Source organism: Curcuma longa, chromosome 20 (genome assembly GCF_044706935.1).
Source record: "Curcuma longa cultivar G26 ecotype Majalengka, Jawa Barat chromosome 20, ITB_CL_G26_1.1, whole genome shotgun sequence".
Classification (NCBI taxonomy): Eukaryota; Viridiplantae; Streptophyta; class Magnoliopsida; order Zingiberales; family Zingiberaceae; genus Curcuma; species Curcuma longa.
This window is the reverse complement of record NC_133880.1, coordinates 1,015,408-1,034,356: the sequence shown is the minus strand read 5'-3', so window position 1 is coordinate 1,034,356 and position 18,949 is coordinate 1,015,408. Positions and strand designations below refer to the sequence as shown.

The following is an 18,949-nucleotide window of genomic DNA, read 5'->3' as shown; positions in this document are numbered from 1 at the left end:
TAATCCGAATTTACCTACCTTAAATATAAAATCTGGCCTGGAGGTTACCCCGATGTTCCTCTTTGAACTTATCTACTCACCCTTACTTCCGAGATCTTTCTATACCCCCCTAATATTTACCTCGGAATTCTGCTATCGTAACTCAAAACCCTTAACTCTAAATCGACAACTTCCAATCCCATCTCAAGATGTCAACTCACATACCTATTTTTCTTTGAATCGGAGTTCACCTTTCTTTTTAGAATCACTTGAATTACCTGAATCACCTGAATCAACTGATGCAGGAGACCTAGACCCAGACTCGTCTGCCCCTGCCTTAGCCTTATTCTTTCAAGCATCCGCCTTCTTTTAAGCTTTAGCCTTAGCATTTTCCTTTGCCTTTGCGCTCCTCTGGTCTGCAGTTGGTGGCATCTGTCTGTTTGCATTTCGTTCTGTACCCTTGCATCGGTGCATTTCCTTGCATTTGGTTCAGTTGTTTGATCGATACGAGGCATTTGGTTCAGTGCCCTGGCATCTGTTGTTCCTTATTTTAAGAAATGTTTGAACGAGGATTATCTACGATAAGGTGAGACGATAGTCGATTGGTTGCCAGGAGAGGAATGTAGTAGCTCGCCACTATACTGGTAATGATTTAAGGAGAGGGAGCCCGACGTGAGTCCTAGAGGTAAACTCACATACCTATCTTTGAATCGGAGTTCAACTCTATCAACTTTCTTTTATGAATCAACTGATTCAAAATACTTGAATTCAACTGAAACCTCTGACCCTGAAGTAGCAACAAAAGCAAAAGACCCCGAAGCCCCAGAAGGCCCAACCAAAGGCGACAGCCAAAGCTGAAAACTAAGCTACAGGTCCCCCTCCATCAAAAGCCCAACCAAAGGCTACAGCCCCAGAAGGCCCAACCAAAGGCGACAGCCAAAGCTGAAACCTCTGACCCTGATGGAGAAGCCCAAACTCAACGCTCAGACGGAAGCCCAAAACCAAATGCCTCTGCTTCCCGGTCTTCCATTCCATTCACTCCTTTCCTTTCGCCCGAAAGACCCAACCGCAGCCCATTCCTTCTTTTTTCTGGTCAAAGTATATAAGTTCAATTTCGATACCTTCCTCTGCTTCCCTTCCTCTGCTGCTTGCGTTGCTGTCGTTCACTCCTTTGAAGTTGAGGGCATCTGTCGTTCCCCCCCTCCGGTCCCCTTCAAGCCCTAGGCGCAACCCCAACCGAAGCCCTGTACAATCAACTCAAAGGAATCTACTGAGCTATCGATCCCATTTTGGTATCGTTAATCCTAAATCATTAATAGAAATTCAATTTCTTTAATTTATCCCAAGTCGAAGAATCTCTCAATCGACACAACTACCAAAGGCGACAGCCAAAGCTGAAACCTCTGACCAAGGTGCAACTCTAACGCTCAACTCTTGCTAAAGCATAAGCTGAAACCTCTGACCCTGAAGGATAAACTTCAAAAGCCCCACCCCACTAAAAGGAAGAGTGGTATCCCCCTAGCTGCGGTAACTTCAATGTAGCAGTAGCGCACTGGTACCTCTCTCTTTTAAAGCCTCAAAAGCTACTAAAGGAGCTTCTATTGCTGGGTCTAATTCTGCTGTGGCTGGGTGTGAGTATTTCTTTCGTTCCGAGATACGAGATAGAGGAAAGCAACGCCAAAGGCGGAGGACAGGTAAGCGCCAAGGGCGGAGTACAGTAACTGCAGTAGCAGCCCCACCCCAAGTGTGACTCGTAGAGTTGGCAAGTCAAATGCATTAGGTGGTGGGTCAAATGGGATAAGAAAGTCAAATTGGTTGGTTTGGGTAGATAAGAAGAAATTAGTGGAATGAGTAGATCAACACACTAGATGGACTCCAACTAACCAAACAAGGCAATCTAATTATGTTTGTTGAAGTAACTAAGTGGATTGAATAGATAGATCAAGTGAGTTGGACAAACTAATTAACATATGAGCCAAGTAGACTTGGCCAACCGATCGCATCTAATGGACAATAGGCCAAGTGTTTTGGATGGATATAAATAAAAAAAATCCTAGAAAAAGTAAAATGTCATAATCGCCCATCATTTATACAGGGACAACACATGATTATGGATAACCTTAAATAGAGTAGAATCCTTGTGTCGGTCCCATTCCATGCATTCGGCTTTCCTTAGTCACATCAATAATTCATTTGCAACCATCACATAAGATGTATTAGATAACTCTTAAATATCATATAGGAAATATGAGATGCACATTTTCAAGTGTACTATATATATAACTCAATGCTCAACACAATGCTAATTATTCAGATATGATGTTTAGTGATATTCACACAATGAAGATGCCTCAATATGAGAAAACCTATATATCATTCATCATAAAAATATGCAAAAAAAAAAGTCCTTTAAGATTTCATTAACCTTACTATTTGAATGCTCTCTCTCTAATACTGAAAGTAGTCTATAAAAATTCCTCATAAATGCAAAAGAGGTACTGTGGAACACTAGTGAAAGTGTTTTGAGAAGAATTGGAGAGTTTTCAGCTTCTTGTTTTCATGCCATTGATTGAGTTTGGAGGAGAGCAAAGCTGCACATGGTATTCATTGAAGCAGTGTGTCCCATTTAGCTGAGCTTCTTTGGACACACTTAGACAAATACAAGCACAATTTAAAGCTAAGAGTTGGGTGCCAAAATCATTGAATTCTCTATGATTAATTAATGCAGTGTCAGTGGAGATGCAGCTGATCATTTTGCAATTAAATACCAAGAACGCTAAACATAAAGCAATAAAAACAAAAATAGACCAGTGCAATAATGAGAAAGAGTTGGATATGGAGCCCCTACACTTTCGCACAAGGACACCAATAAGGTTCAACAGATATGCATGTGCCAAAATGCCCTGCTTTGTTCCAAGCAACTATGGCCAAAATACTACAGTTGTTACTGATAATTACAATGGGAGATGTTTACAGGAAAAGTCTTTTCTGTTGTTTAATTATTGAAACTCGAAGAGCAAAGGAATTAAATCTTTAATCTTGTCTTGTTTTCTCTCACAAATCAAACAAGATTCGGTTTGAATGATCATGACTCAAGAGCCCACCATTTTTTGTTTGTTGCTGAAATTTAGAAATGAGTTGGATGAACAGCTTAATTTAAGCATGCAGCAATCATTTGATTGTTGCTTCTTTACATTTATCTGCCAACTTTATGTATTATACATAACTTTAAAATGAAGTCGCATGGCAATCATGAATATAACTTTATAAGCATTCCTCACATATACTTTGTTAAGAAACTAATAAAGAAAATGATTTTTTTTAGAAAAAAAAAAGAAATTGTGTTTCATTGGAAGCCACGTGAACCCATAAAAATGGTGGACCAATGCGAGTATTGTTTTGTACATGAAATTGTTGGGATTGAATTAGAAGAACATGGACACAAAGCAAATTATTGTACTCATGCCTCACAAAAAGTGTGTATATCATTAAATAGGCCTCTGTCTTTATTTGGCTCCATTAGGAATTAATTAACTTTGTTGTTTGTTTACCTTCCATGTACGCCAAAAAAGTGAAATGCTCTTATTTTATTTTTTTTTTGGTTATGCCATAAAATACTATAATAAGTAAAATTATTAGTTCTATGCCCAATAATGAGCATTTGTCCAATTCAAATTCGATCAATGTAGATGACAGGAACATAAGCAATCATGTTTTAGCAAGCAATATAACAAGTACAAACGGTGTCAATCTCTTTATTGTACGTGCTGTTTAACAATTCGACAAAATCAATCCAGACTGTAGTTGATGAAAAGACAGACGATGACAAAACGGCTTTGGCCGCAATCAGAGCAGCATGGTCCATAATAATGGATGTTGTTGCCACAAAATCTTGTAAAAACTTAAATATCGACATAATTTTAGTCACAATGCCCCAACACAATCGAGTGCCACCCTGCCATGCTGTCTTATCATATCTCGTCGAAAAGATATGATAAACATTTGATCCAATTCCAAGAGTGGTTCTTAAAGAAAAGGAAAGAAAAGAAAACTCAATAGTGAATAAAATCACGAGTTCACAAACTCCTCAACAGTGAGGATGTTGCTCCCAGAAATTAGGCCCGTCAACAAAGAATGCTAATTGTTACTTGATTCAAATGGTGGCAATCCCCACTCTGACGGATCAAAATCCGCGAGCGAAGTAAGAACCTGGTCGGCTTCTTTGTGATGAGAAACATCCAGCTGAGCATCTGGGACCATGACTACAGACCTGCATGTCCAATGACAGAAGATAAGAAAGTATTCAAGTGGAACGAGTGTTGCCCTTGCATTCACTTACATCCCAGCATTTTTGGCTGCAGCTACTCCTGTTGGTGCATCCTCAAACACTAGGATCTTACTTGGGTCGATGGTTCCCTAGTTGCACATAAAATTCAAATGAGCAAACTTAGGAATGTTAATGGTTCCAACTTGTTCTCATTGGCACATAGGATTCAGCCAGTGACACCGTATCTATGGAAAGAATCTACTATAGGTACCTCGAATCTCTTTGCAGCAGCAAGAAATATATCAGGAGATGGTTTGCCTTTCTTTACTTCTGGATCATCGCCCATGACCACATGGTGCATCAAAGCGAATAGTTCTCCATGATTTTGTGTCTTCAGTGCAAAGTGCAGCTTGTGAGATCTGCTGACACACCAATTATGAAATATTCTGGCGTTTTTGGCTAGTATACCAAAAATTTTAGGTGGAGAGAAGGATGGTCGATGTGATATCAAGACACAATTCAAAGCGTCCCATTTAAATTCCAAATTAGTTGCCAATGAATGACAAAGTACAGGGAGAGATATTTAAAAAAAAGAAAGGATTACCCTGTTGCAACACACATAGGTATTCCATTAGAATATAGATGATTCACAAGTCCTTTGACACCTGTTTAAGAAGAATTTGTGCAACTATATTTTAGCAAAACTAGATTAGTGGGGAACTTCAATCAAGAGTAATAATAAACAAGAAATATGTATTACAAAATAATAGATCCAAGACAATTAGGTGCCATTAGTCACTTTCATCGATTAAGAAACCACAAATCTTTTTTTCTTAACTTCAAATCCCATTTTGGTGAGCAATGTAAATCACGTAAGTAGAAAGGTGTTGTACCCATGGAATGCAAAAATCCACTTAAATTTTTTGCAAGTTGATAATGTCGGAATAGTGATATCAATGTTCAACTCTAATAATAAGAACAGTTCTAGGATACCTTACCTAGAAAAAACTAATTAGAACAAGCATTAAAATCTTCAATTCCTGCCTAAAATCAAGCTATTATATAAATGTCAACACAAACGAGGCTATGGAGGAATTTCAAAAGAGTGATCCTATGAGCAACAAGCACCTATATAACACTACCATCACTACTGACGAAATGAAAAAGGAAATAGACAAGCAGTTCATTGCAAAATGCTATTAGCAAGCTATGTGGATTGTTTTCTGGAATTGAACCTTTGTTTAAAGTCATATCCGTAAATACTTGGATTCTTCATCTACCCCTCCACTCCTATATGCCTTTCAGACATCTGACATTGATACCAGTACCACTACTGACATGTAAATTTTTTTAAAGATGAACAAACACCTAGATCTATATGGGTTAGATACTCATAAGAAAGACCCAGTATAATAGGTCAATCTTTGAAAACTGCAAATATATTTAGAAGCATTCTCAAAAGAATTATTTTCTAGATTTTCAATTGTAGTACAGTAAGCAACTCTGATTAGAGGGAATACTTTTTCAAGCAAACATATAGTTCAGGAAAATATTTCTCTCAATGTAAAATACCATGAAAAAACAACGAAGACTAAATTTCTTTTGATTATTTCTGGCAAAGGACTCTTATCATCCCTCACACAGCTCACACAACGATCCCAAGAGATTCAATCCAGTCCAACTGAAATATCTGGAATTCCAATTTTGTCATTCTCTATTGACAATGCATATGCATCTCAAGTATCACAATGCTCATCTCACCTCAATTACAATAATTTTTAAATGTGTTCTTTGCTAAAATGTACAATGCGTAACAGTTTGTACACCTTTATTGTAATTCTTCTTCGGACAAAGAGTTAATTACAATGCTAAACTTTCTAGAAATGGTCAATTTCACTAATACACAAAACGACTCTATGTATTCCAATGAATCATCACCAAAGTACACATGGCTCTGCCTAGTAATTCTTGAAGTTTTTGTTTTTTTTTAAAATCAATGTTGATTTGTATAAGTCCACATACAATCAACCTGTTCAAGCTAACAAACATTAAAAAAATGCTATTCCAAATCTCTAGGTACAGCCATGTCAAGCTGAATAGGACACCAAGGAATAGCAATCCAGAAGAAGAAGGTAACCACATCAAGTAGACTCTTTCTAGAGGAGGTTGAATTGCAATTAACAGCTTATCCAAATGCATTACACTTTTTTTTAACCATCAACAGTCAAAGACAGCTCTCCAAAAGACTAAAACCTAATTAGTTGAAGATGAAAAACCATACGCAGGTAAGCTCTCTTGCTATCTGTTTCATTTTTAATGCTGTTATATGGAACTTTAACTCAAACCTTATGCTAAATGATAATATCTGTATATTGAACGATATGACCTAATGCTTGTTTGCAAGAGGGCATATGTGAATCTAACCAATATAATTGGAAGTGTTGTATATTACATAATCATGAAAGAACCAACAAAATTTCAAGGTCTAGGCATTCATCTAATGCTTACTCTTGGTCATCAGGTAGAATTTAATCCACTTGATGATACTTGATATCTTAACAGAAGGATGCCAAATATCATGAAGCATGTCAATATTTCCAAGCTACCGCACCACAGAGCCTTCAAATTCGTGATTTTAAGGATCAATAAGCAACTATCTACTGAATGGATACAAACTTATTTTGGCTTCTTATATCCCGATTTTGGTACAGTTGTAATCTAATTACAAGTTAAATTTAGAATACAAACATCTTAGGGAGATGGAAGAATGTCAAAAATCAAAACAAGCTAACTTTCGATGCTTAAGGCCACAGTTGAACATTTTCACCCTACCCAACAGTCATAATCGTTGGTTATGTTGATGGTGCGTATAGACGTTCAATCCGATTATTTTTTTATTACTGAAGGCTCTGAAGGAACAATTTCTCCGATACAAACGCCTCTTTTCACAAATTTTTGGGTGCGGTGCATTTAATCAGCTACTGCAAATCAAGTGGAAACCATGTATTTTCCTACTACATCACGCTTTGACCATTCTGAATCTAAAGGATTAGCAGAATCTTCACATGGATCGTTTGCTCTACTCACCGGGCAAGAGCTGGCACGACGGGAGGAGTTCCTGCAGCATTCCTTCTCTCTCTTCAAGGAATCCCTCGGGGGTGAGGAGGCCTTCGAGGCCACATTCGTCGACAAAGATTTGGGCGGACTCGATGGACTTCTTCCCCATCATCTTCGCCTTGAGCGACCAGTCGAAAGTCTTTCCGAACCTCGCCAGGATCTTCTCCTGAACCACCGTGTAGAACGGCTCCGTGTCTGCCCATGGCACAGTAATCGCCGCTTCAACAAAACCGAGAGACGATCGGGGAAACTAAACAAGGGATAGCGAGATCACACCGAGGAGGAGGCCATCCATGTCGAAGATAACGTGGGTGATGGGGACCCGAACGCGTGGGAGAGCAGCCGCGAGGTGCGAGTTCGCCATGGCCAGATCTGCTCCTGTGCGAGCGTGACCTTCGACGAGAGAGCTGCAGGATCCGAGACGGAACCGAAGAGGCGGCGCGATGAAACCACCAGAAATAGGAAGGGCGGTCAACTGAACCGGTTCGGTTCATTTCAGTTCGACCGCCGAGCTCTCAATTTGAAATCGACTCCCGCTCGATGCGAGCTCGAATCGATCTCCATCCCAGGTGGTCAACTGAACCGGGTCGGTTCGATCGCCGAGCTCTCAACTTGAAATCGATTCCAGTTAAAAATTTAAGTTAATATAATAAATAAGATTAAAATGGGAAAGAAGAGGATATATAATCAAAATATAAATTATAAATGAATTTTAAATTTTATCCTTTTTATTAATAAGCACAACTCTTGATATGATCATGATCACAACTCTACCTTGATGGTCGTTATTAAGAGCCTTTCCTTTTTATAAAATGAGAATATATGTTGCTATGATACACAAAGTCCTAATGAAGATGAGTGAAAACTTGAAATTAAGAGGGGAAAAAATAGAGAATAAGCATTTGAAAAAGAATTACAAAATCGATAATTTGTGTTGCCATAGGTGGAAAAGTAGAAGACTTCTGTTTGCCAAAAACACAATTAGCCATATTGCTGCAAATTAAGTATTTTGGTTGAAAACATTTTAAGAGGTCTTTTCCAGCATGCATGACCAAGGTTTTTGCAAGTCCTTGATCAAATAAAGGGTAACACCCCAATGATGAAACCATGAATTGTAACAATCAAGTATGTTCAAACAATGATATTGATGCATTGCAGAAACTGAACCATACAAATTATTCAATGAACAAGGGCAGTTTAGCTTCACCATTGTAGGGTTACTGATGGAGAACAACTAAGGTTGTATCACAACAATCAAATATGCATATATTTCTTTCAATTATGAAAGTTTTCGAGAATGTTTGTCAAAGAAGTGTTGTTTGTGTATCAATTAAAATGTAGTAACATAGGGTTTTCAATTTGCTTCACCTCCTTAGAGGAAACTAAATGAAAGGGACATGAGAAACAAAAGATTTCACGACCTTGTGGAACCAAGAGGTGTTTGCAACTGGATCAGCCACTTTTAGCACAACCTCCCGAGCAATTGCAAGTTCAGCTTGTAGGGCATGATTCACTCTCATCAGCTGCAGACAGTAAAAGGACCGATACATAAGATGGAGCAACCATTAGTTCCAAAAAATGTTGGCCCGACATTACCTCAATATTCACATCCCTGAACTTTTCAATCTTTTGTTCCAGTGCTGAAATTGTCTTTTCTCTTACATCTTGAATTGCTGCTTCAAGTTCTTCAACAGTTTGAGGAACAAAAATGAGGCCCTCCTGCTTGAACAATTGTTCCAATATGTCAACATTTTCATCACTGAGATTCTGCCTCAGCTGCACAATATAATTCACAAACATGAGAATGATTTCAACAAATACTTAAGACTGATAAGTATTTCCTTATACAAATGACCTTTTCCAATAGTGTTTCGTATGTACACACTGGAGTTTGACAGGTAGTAGTCTTCTCCATCTTGTCCAATATTGTTGCTGCATGATCGTACACTTGAATTTGAGAATATGTAGTCTGCTCCTCGTCATCTTTTGCATCTATACTGTTGATTCTTGGTGAAGATTTTAATAGCTTTGCCCTGCAGCAAAAGCATGGCATTTGGTTTCTTGTTGCAGAAGTGGCATACAAAAATTCTCAGACATGCCTAGCTCCAAAGCGAAGTGTGGAGAGGCTTTCTGAAGCATTTGTCCAGCAAGGGGAACAGCAGCAAAGCAATCCAGTTCTGGAATTTCCACCCTACGGCATAGAGATAAAGATGACTGCAATTGCACTTGATTTCCTGATTATGAAACAATAACTAACCAGTGCATCTTGAAGGATGCGGGTGAGTCTAGAATCCCTATAAGGAATGTGGTTCACTTTCCCTGTTGGAAGAAAAAGGTCTAGCTGTCAATTTATTCTAAAGAGCAAAAGTCATGGACTCAGTTCATATCTAATGTTGCATGCTTGTTGAAAGAAGCATTTTTTACCAGTTGTCAGTGCATTGATAACGTTTCCTAATGCTGAAAGGGACTTATTTATGCTCTTAGCCTCTTCAAGTAGTGTTCCAACAGCACCTGTTTTCTCAGCTTTTTCTGAGCCAGCTAAGTCCACAAGAACCATCTTCCCTGTTTTTGACCTGTACAATTACATTACATGGTAGAAACAGAACCTGAGTGTAAATATGAGTTGGGATGTAACATAATATGTTTGCGTCAGGTTTTCTGAACTCTTGAAACATAATATAGAAGAAGCTACAAATTTGTGAAAGAAAATAAGTTGAACTTAGAAGAAATTTGGTTCTGAACTCTTGAAACTAGTACTAGAATACATTCTGGAAAGCACAGATCTATTTTCGGTGGAGCTGCATTAGTGAAAGATAATAAACAGGCATGAATTACCTTCCATCTGTTACAGATTCCTGCTGAACAGAAAATATGTAGAGAGAATGACTCCTGCTACTCGTCACATTCATTTCTGTGCAAGTTCAAAGATGCAGAAATGACAGCTAGAAACATAAAACAGTAACATGATAAAGAACAGAAAAGAAGTCCCCCAAAAGCTTATATTTCTAAAAGATAAAGGATGCAACAGAGTAATACGAGTCTCGCCAACAGCTCTATTGGATATTCCACGCTGCATTATTTTACGAAAGGTTAATCAGTTAATGGTGATGAACTGTGTTACTTCTAAAGGTGCTCTTACATGGAGGCATCGAAGGGCTTCCGTAGCACTTTTTATGGGCATCTGAAAACACAGACAAGAAAAGGAAGGTCGACAAAGGAGTACCTCTATCATTTGGAAGATTTTCAGCACATGTAGCTCACCTCAGTTGCTCCAGAAAGAAATATTCCTTGGCACTTGCTCTCCTTAATCTGTATGTTGTCTTTTGATACATCAAAAAGATCTCTGATTAATTAGAAATAAATATATAATTAAGTTGTTAATTAGCATGAGACTGATGGGCACAGACGTGGATTAGGTTACATAAAGGGATTATCCTGGGAACTACGAGGAAGGAGAGAGACATCACTTCGTATTGTTAATTAATTAACAAACTTCTGTATAGATAATTTTAGTCAATAGATGTCAACACGTAGTTTGATACTGTAACAGTTTAACAATAAATAAATATATTAACCACAAAGAAGTTGTTGGATGACAAAGCATCAACTCATTCTTTCTAAATTATTTATTGCAATATCTTCGATTGGTAGACAATAGTGATGAGGGAGCGTGTTACTTCATTGTCATTTGAGTTGTCGATGGGGCATCAATTAAAATGATGGCTATTGTTTTTTTTTTAATAATTGATATCTTGGAGGTAGGTGACTTTTACAGTCCAGTCGAAAATCCACTATAAATTCTACCATTGCTCCAATTAAATTTTGAACCATGGTACTCCATGAATCTATCAAACATCTTATGCTTTTTTATGGATATTATTTATATTCTTCTTGTTTGAGAAGAAAAAAATTAAAGGTTCATTAACGTAACATATATTATTCTATTTGAGAATAATAAAAAAAAAATGAAGTTTAAATATATAAAATTATAAAAATATCCTCACTTTTTAAATTAAACAATAATTTTATTTTTTTATAATATTAATATTTAATTTATAGATATAAATTAATTATTTTTTAAATAAAAAATTAATTCTTTTATAGAAGACTTCATCATATTATTCGTTACTCTATTAGATGAACTAATATATATATATTATATTCATAAATTTAATTTATATATTTTAAGTGAACAATGTATTCAGCGTGTGGACTTCGACGCATCACTTTGAGAAGATATTAGTCTACTGATTTTTTATTTTATAAGTTTTTCATGAAACATCACGAATGTTATATTGTTGCAACATGTGATAGTGATTTGAAGCGATTGATATATTTGCAACTAGAGAATGATTAACCTATGAATTTACTGAACAAAGAAAAAAATTTATAGTTACCTAACAACGAGACAAGATTTCAATGAAAAAGAAAAGAACGAAAAGATCATCCTAAGTGAGAAAATTTTAAAAATTTTAAATTAAATAAGTTATTTAAAAATTAATATTTTAAAATTTAAATAAATGATATTTAGAATTGTCTTTCTTTTCTTTACATCTTAAATTGGAGTGTAAAAAAATTTTCCTTTTCATGGATAATGAAGGTTAAAACTTACCCTTTCTTCCTCTTCCCTCGCTCTTTTCTAAACAAGGTTAAAAGTTCCCTTCTCTTTATTTACCCTTTTTTCTCCGTTTTCTCACCTCCTCTTAAACAAAGCATTACTGTTGCACCATGCTTGGTATGGCTCCTCTTATTGATCGTATAACATATTAACTCCATGTATCATTATAGTTGTCCTTCTAATTTTTTTGATAATCATGTGACTCAACTATTATCAAAATTAGATTGTCATCTTATCCTTATCTTCTTTAATGCGTCGCCGCTTACTCTGAAGCGCAAATTAGAAAAAGGACAGATTACATGAGAGTCGAGATACTCTCTCCTATTTACATATAAAAAAAATAACTCATCGATGGATTTCAAATTTGTCAGTTGACTATTTTTTATCCTTTTTTTCGTCTGCTCGAAATCGAATGGAACAAACTTTTCAACCTTCCCACTGCTAACTAGTAAGAATTATCTTGAAACCAACGACCAATAGCCAGTGTAAGCTCACCGCGAGCCTGATAGTTGTTGTGAGAGGCGAGATAGTGATCAGCCTCTTCGCGATCGTCGCGAGAGGCGAGAGGCGAGAGGCGAGAGGCGAAGCGATCTCCTCCGCGCTGCCACATGCAACCTCGAGATCTTCCTAGCCTTCTCCTTAGACTTCTCGTCGAAGCACTTCGCCTACAGCACCAAGCAAAGCTTCCCATTGCCACCCCCACTTGCATCTATTGGTCGTTCAGGTCAAAAACCGACGACAGTCAATCCACCTGTCAAGAAGATGTCACCTCAACCTGTGCAAGCCCTAGTAGGAGGGGGACCTGCAAGATCAATACGAACGAACGGATTAACTGGCGCCGGGGGATCCCGGCAGACTACTCCGACGCTCAAGTCAGCCTTCCGATGAAGAAGAAGTAGCAATAGTAACAATCGTAATAGTAGTGAGAATGCAGGAGATTGGATTGGAGAATTAATACCTACGTGGAAACTAATATACCTTTGAAGAGAACATTCCATCTGTCAAGGGAGCAGGCTATGGTGGTATCCGGGGGGGACAGAACCTGGGCGTGTCTGACCCCTACGTCAGTAGGGTGTCATCTAGGGAACAAAGGTGATACGCCTGTAGCTGTTCTGCGGCGCAGTGCTGTACGTCGCCTTTGTCGTTTAGCTATAAGTAGGAAAATGACGGTTAGGATGAGGTGAGACATGGAGACATGAAAATAGCCTTTCCCCTGCATGACAGTTCACACGCTGGATTGTCGATATTGCAATAGGAGGACTTGAGCTGGGACCGAAGTCGGAGTGGGATAAGGGTACCCGGGACCAGCGATGGCCGGGTTTGTCCGGGTGAAATGAACGAAGTAGATGGCCGAGCAAGCCAAGTAGACTGAGCAGTCTGTATGCATTGATTGTTGGTGGTCAGGCTAAGCGGCTTACCCGGGGACAACCATGGTGAATGTTGGCCGGGCAAACGACATGTCATAATGGGGTGATCGGGTAAGGTGGATAGCCTGACTAAGTTGAGCCGACTGAGATGGGCTAAGTGATGGGTTATCCGGGAAATGACTTAGTGATGCAATGCATACCCGAGACTAGCCATAGTCATGTTAGCCCGGGTAGGCAGAGTAAAGGCCCGTACAGGTCGGGCAAGAAGACGATGAGTATGAGCAAACCAAGTAGGCTAACTAGTCTAGGACCTGTCGTATTGATCCGTTTACCCTGGTTTGGCCTCAGCCAGGTTCAGCCGAGTAAATAGAGTGTTGGATCCCATGATCCGAGTAAGAAGGTTCACGCGTGCGGACCAGACGGACCGTTCCCGGATGAACAGGTCTGAACTCCTAAGGCCATCTTGACCCCAGACCCCGGGGCCGGGACCATAGGTCCCAGGTCCAGCCAGGTTGGGCCATCTGTTGACTTACCCTGCCACGTCGAGCCGAGCAAGACTTACCACATCAATTGGGTCAAAATGAGAATGTTCAATTGAATAATTATATTTTTATCATAGTTGGATGGATCAAATCATATCATATCTAGAATATTATGATATATTTTTATAAAAAAATTTCCTAGATAAAAGATTTGACAATTACTTATGGGCGCTATCACGTATGTTGTCATATGTAAAATGCACATGTCAATATTAGTCTAATATATTTTATTTTCTACTATAATTTTGATAAATTATAATTCTTACAATTTATTCAAATCTCACTCAAGCCACCAAATGACCTAATTAGATTCAATTAGAATAAGCTCCAATAAATTAATTTTGACCTAGGCAACTCTTAACTAATCAAAATAATTTATTAATTTCATTCTATTTCACTTAAAAAATGAGATTGCCCTCTTAATCCAATTGAAATTATTAAAGTTTATAATCAATAAATATATTCTCTGATTGATCGATCTAACCACTACAAAAAAACAGATGTTTAGGGATGAAATTTTGGGACGAATTTTTTTCGTCGCAAATGTGCAACAAATTTTGCGATGAATTAATTTTTCATCGCTAATTAACAACGAAATTTGTAACAAATAAATATTTGTTGCTAATTTAGCAACAAATTATTTTCATCGTAAAGTTCGTTGGAAAATAAAATTTATTGCCAAATTCGTGCGACGAACAATTATTCGTTGCAAATTAGCGACGAAAAAATAATTCATCGCAAAATTATTCGTCAAAAAATTAGCGACGAACGAAGAATTCGTCGCCAATTGGCGACGAAACATGTTTTCGTCGCCAATTGGCGACGAATTTCGTTCGTCACCAATTGGCGACGAATTCTTATTCGTCGCCAATTGGCGACGAACTTTGTGACGAATTTTGATTTTCATCGTAAAATATTGCGACGAAATTCGATTTTTCATCGCAGAAATTGGCGACAATTTGATTGCGACGAATAAAAATTTATCACAAATTTTGTCGCAAACTGTTTTGCGACAAATTTTTTGAGAAAATTCGGCGCAAAATTCGTCGCAGATTGCTGATTTTTTTTATAGTGAACATATCACCCCCGTCGATCAACTAGAATATTTATCATGACCAAAATACCCTTATTGGATATATTCACAATTACTCCATTTTCATTTTCTATTTGACTGTCCCACGTAATCTCATCACATCATTAATTCAATAATTAAAATTAAATTATTGAGCTTCGATTTCACTGTACATTAAAATAATTCATGAGTTATGATTGTTAGTGCAGGGAGCACCAGATGATCGAACATTAGTTTTGATAATGACAAAAGATTCAAGTTAAGTGTATGATGTTTACTGATGAACTGATCTAAATGTGCAGGTAGCACAGGAAAGTCCTAGTTGAGACTAAGCACAAGAAAATCCTAGTAGAGATTAGGCAGTGGAAGTCCTAATGGAGACTAAGCAGTGAAAGTCCTGGTTGGAGGCTGGGCAGATCTAATCTGGAGGATTAGGTGGGAAGTGCTGGTCAGGAGGACTAGGCAGGAAGACTTAGCAGATCAAGAGCACAAGGTGGAAGCCTAGGCAGGTCAGGTGGACCAGATGTCTAGCGGTAAAAATTGTGAGGGGCGAGGATCAAGGCTAAGCAGAAATCCAATAAGTCTGAAGGACTTGGTTGGCAACAGATAAATTCTCTTGAGTGAAGTGAGTGAAGACACATTCTTAGTAAAGGGAACAGTAGGCGTCGATCTGACTCAGGATTTCACTGAAAATTTGAAGTCAAGATCAAAATAGTTGATTAAACTATTACACTTTCCTATTAGATTTTTATTTTGTGCTAACTTGTAATGCAGGAAAGGAAAGACTGAAACTTTATATTCCGAACGCCCTTATCTGGATCCAGATGATTGAACTCTAGGTGCCCGGATTTTTTCCAGGCGACTGGATGTTAGCGGAACAGGACCAGTGAAGCAGTGAGGTGGCAGAGTCCTAATGGTCGAGACACCTCAGCTTCCAGGCACTTGGAGTGGTTCGAGGTGCCCCGATCTAGATAAGGCGTTGTGGAGTCAAAGTTCATCCAAAATCTCCACGTCAGCATAGAGGCGCTCAGAAAGAGATGTAGGCATCCAGAAATGCTGAGTTGCGGTGTCGATAGTGGATCGACGGACAGTGTGGAGCCGCTCGGAAAGGCTTCAAGGCGCTTAGATACCCTAATAAAAGAGCCTCGAGGGAGAGCTCTTGAAGCATGATTCTATAGACAAGCGACGATCATCTACACGTGAAGCATCAACTAGGAACGTCGTCATAACGTCGAAGAATTGTATCAGAATTTGAGATCATCACTCTGTCGGTAATTTTAATTTTTGTTTATTTTTATTAGGCCGGTATAGTTTCTACCGGTCCTATACTTTTGTAATCGCTAACTCCCTTTTGTAAGAGGGGATTTATATAGTTGATTGCCCATCGAAAATGATCCTTTGATCATAGGCCTTGGAGTAGCAGCATGTAGTTATGAACCAAGTAAATCCCTGTGTCCGTTTTTCTTTTTTTGCTGCACTCTCTATTTCTTTTATTGCAAGGATTTATGAATTTTATTCGAATCGTGTAAACACAATTGAAAGTGCTATTCACCCCCTCTAGCGCTCTCAATGATCTTACAATTGGTATCAGAGCGAGGGGTGCTCGAACACAGTGCAACCATTGATCGAGCAAGTTTTCAATTTTTCATTTTTCAATTCGTTCTATTTTCTCCCGCACTACTAATCCAAGACCAAGTCTTGGTACATTTCAAAATTTTTTATTGTGTGCAAGATTTCAATGGTCCATTAGGAAGGATACAGTACTGCAAGTTCACCTCTATTCTCTGGGGAGGACTTCATCTACTAGAAGGGTAGAATAGAGTATCACCTAAAGACTCAAGTGGACATGTGGATCGTCATCTAAACTGAGTTCACGATCCCAAACGATAATGACAACCTTCCACAATCGTGTGAAAGATGGGATGCGACCACCAAAAGAAAAATTGAAGCCAATGCCAAGGCAACCCAAACACTACAATGTGTGGGTTGATCAAAGAAGAACTAAACAGAGTCGGCCCATTCATCAGCGCTAAAGATCTATGGGACAAACTCATAAAACTCCACGAAGAAACGTCTGACACGAAGGTCAGCAAGTGCGATCTCCTTATCAACAAACTTTACAACATCAAGATGATGGAAGGAGAATCCTCTAGTGGACTACACGCGCACATCCAAGATCTACTAAATGAGCTCTATACAATTGGCCAACCCGTTGAAAATTGAGATGTAATCAGGTACGCACTGAAAATGTTCCCTAAGAATACTTTGTGGGGGCATCCATGGCTGATGCTTACAAGGCCTCCAAGGACCTTTCAAAAATTAAACTTGATGAACTATTTTCAGAATTCAAATTACATGAGCAGACTAATGTCATTCCGGCAGAGAAAGTTATAGCTCTTATTGCATGACCAACCAAGGAGAAAAAGTCAAGAAAGTCAATTGAAGATGAATCCAACGAATCATCAAGATCTGAAAGCAACGATGAAGTCACCACCGAACTTGTAGATCTAGTTCAGAAGATGCTAAGGAAGAAGTAACGCCAGACAAAATAGTGATTATTCCGAAGGCGAAAGATTGGAGGAGAATTGAGAAGGGATCAAGATCGAGAAATTAGAAAAACCAGGTAGAAAGTCGTCGACAGCGCCGCTTCTAGGTTTTTGCCAAAAAAGGAAATTTTTTATTAAGCAATCAAACTGGACATAAATGGCTAAACACGCCTATAAATAGGCTATAAACTAAAAATAAAAAATTACTATAAATAGTAAAAAATAAGTTTGAAGATATGGACAGAGCACTAAACGATGTCGGATGGGGCTGAAAGTGAGTCGGTATGGGTTTTACCTAGTACTAAATAAAGATCTCTGAAAGAGCTTCGAAATGCATCCGATCGTGCCTCGTTCTGATTCTCGAGTCAAAAGTTATGGCCCGTTGAAGTTTGATTCCTCATGTGTTGCCCCTACATCAAGAAGCGCGACTTAGAAGGTCGGAGATGAAAAAGGTGGTGTAGAAAGCCAACTCCAATGAACCACCCATAAACAAGACAGAACTCACTTGCTATGGATGCAAGGAGAAAGGATACTTCAAGTCTGAATGTCTTAACTAGATGAAAGAGTGTAAGTCCAAGAAGAAGGCGTTCAAAGCAACATGGGACGAGTCATCTTCAGAGGACTCAGGAGAGGAAGCCAACACAAGCTTCCTAGCACTCCCATCTCGAGATGAACCAACTGGAACATAAAGCGAATCAAACAGTGACTCAAGTACAAGCCACGGATCTGCATTTATTTCAGAAGGACCCACAACCACTATAAGTATTGAAAAGTTATATTCAATTATTTACAGTTTATTAAAAAAAGCTAGTTAAGTCCAACGCTCAAGTTGAATCACTCCAAAAGGAGGTAGCACTCCTTAAGGAAAGAGTCAACTCCAAATTGCCAACTTAAAATGTTTAAGTTGGAAACTCAACTCAAGTCAAACTTGAGAAAGAGAATTCTAGGTTGAAACTTCAGATTGACGATCTGAAAAGATTGTTGAAAAAGTTCATCTCGAACTCCAAGTATTTTAACATAATACTTGGAACCCAAAGAGCTGGATATAACAGATCTGAGCTTGGACACAAAGTCAAACACAAGTTGTATATATATCTTTGTTAAATTGACCCAAGAAACCAAGAGTTCAAGCATGGGTTCCTAAGTCCAATCTAACCAATCCAGTTGGACTGAACTAGTCTAGGCCCCCGAGGATTAAATACATTATTTGATCAGACTTAATAGAAATCATGATCCAGGGGATCTAAAACCTTGCATTTCAAATAAAATTGTTTGCTTTAATTTTATTTTTGTTATTTTTATTTATTTTAGAATAACCTAGGCTAGGCAAGGACTCAAATTTGATTAATACTTGACCAACATAATACTAGAGTGAGTCAAGACATTAGTACATTAGGAAAACCTAGTCTAAGTGGTCAAGTGAGGTAAGGAGTACCCTAAT

General features: G+C 38.3%; 2 protein-coding genes across 2 annotated transcripts; both read right to left on the bottom strand.

Moving 5' to 3' along the window:
* Positions 1 to 3,730: 3,730 nt before the first annotated feature.
* On the bottom strand, positions 3,731 to 7,776 carry LOC141813781 ((DL)-glycerol-3-phosphatase 2). The gene is made up of 6 exons (XM_074701763.1): positions 7,640 to 7,776; positions 7,334 to 7,558; positions 4,851 to 4,911; positions 4,518 to 4,665; positions 4,319 to 4,395; positions 3,731 to 4,249 (listed from the first exon to the last, which is right to left on the bottom strand). Exons 1-6 carry the CDS (start codon positions 7,725 to 7,727, stop codon positions 4,117 to 4,119), a joined length of 732 nt encoding a protein of 243 aa, XP_074557864.1. The 5' UTR covers positions 7,728 to 7,776; the 3' UTR covers positions 3,731 to 4,116.
* A 910-nt stretch (positions 7,777 to 8,686) lies between these two features.
* Positions 8,687 to 17,243, bottom strand: LOC141813508 (kinesin-like protein KIN-1). The gene is made up of 11 exons (XM_074701479.1): positions 17,227 to 17,243; positions 10,625 to 10,706; positions 10,503 to 10,544; positions 10,400 to 10,433; positions 10,199 to 10,274; positions 9,788 to 9,936; positions 9,621 to 9,682; positions 9,463 to 9,554; positions 9,219 to 9,396; positions 8,960 to 9,139; positions 8,687 to 8,886 (listed from the first exon to the last, which is right to left on the bottom strand). The coding sequence occupies exons 1-11, from the start codon at positions 17,241 to 17,243 to the stop codon at positions 8,746 to 8,748; spliced, it is 1,053 nt and encodes a 350-aa protein (XP_074557580.1). The 3' UTR covers positions 8,687 to 8,745.
* Between the last annotated feature and the right edge of the window lie 1,706 nt (positions 17,244 to 18,949).

Bases quoted from the DNA above. Each gene is read 5' to 3' on its own strand.
- LOC141813781 (XM_074701763.1), bottom strand. From the start codon at position 7,727: ATGGCGAACTCGCACCTCGCGGCTGCTCTCCCACGCGTTCGGGTCCCC. The intron at 7,559-7,639 runs GTGTGATCTCGC...TGCCATGGGCAG, and splicing joins CATGGATGGCCTCCTCCTCG to ACACGGAGCCGTTCTACACG. The intron at 4,250-4,318 runs GTAAGTGAATGC...TTGGACATGCAG, and splicing joins GCAGCCAAAAATGCTGGGAT to GTCTGTAGTCATGGTCCCAG.
- LOC141813508 (XM_074701479.1), bottom strand. The intron at 9,683-9,787 runs GTAAAAAATGCT...TTCTTCCAACAG, and splicing joins TATCAATGCACTGACAACTG to GGAAAGTGAACCACATTCCT. The intron at 9,140-9,218 runs GTCATTTGTATA...TATATTGTGCAG, and splicing joins ACGAAACACTATTGGAAAAG to CTGAGGCAGAATCTCAGTGA.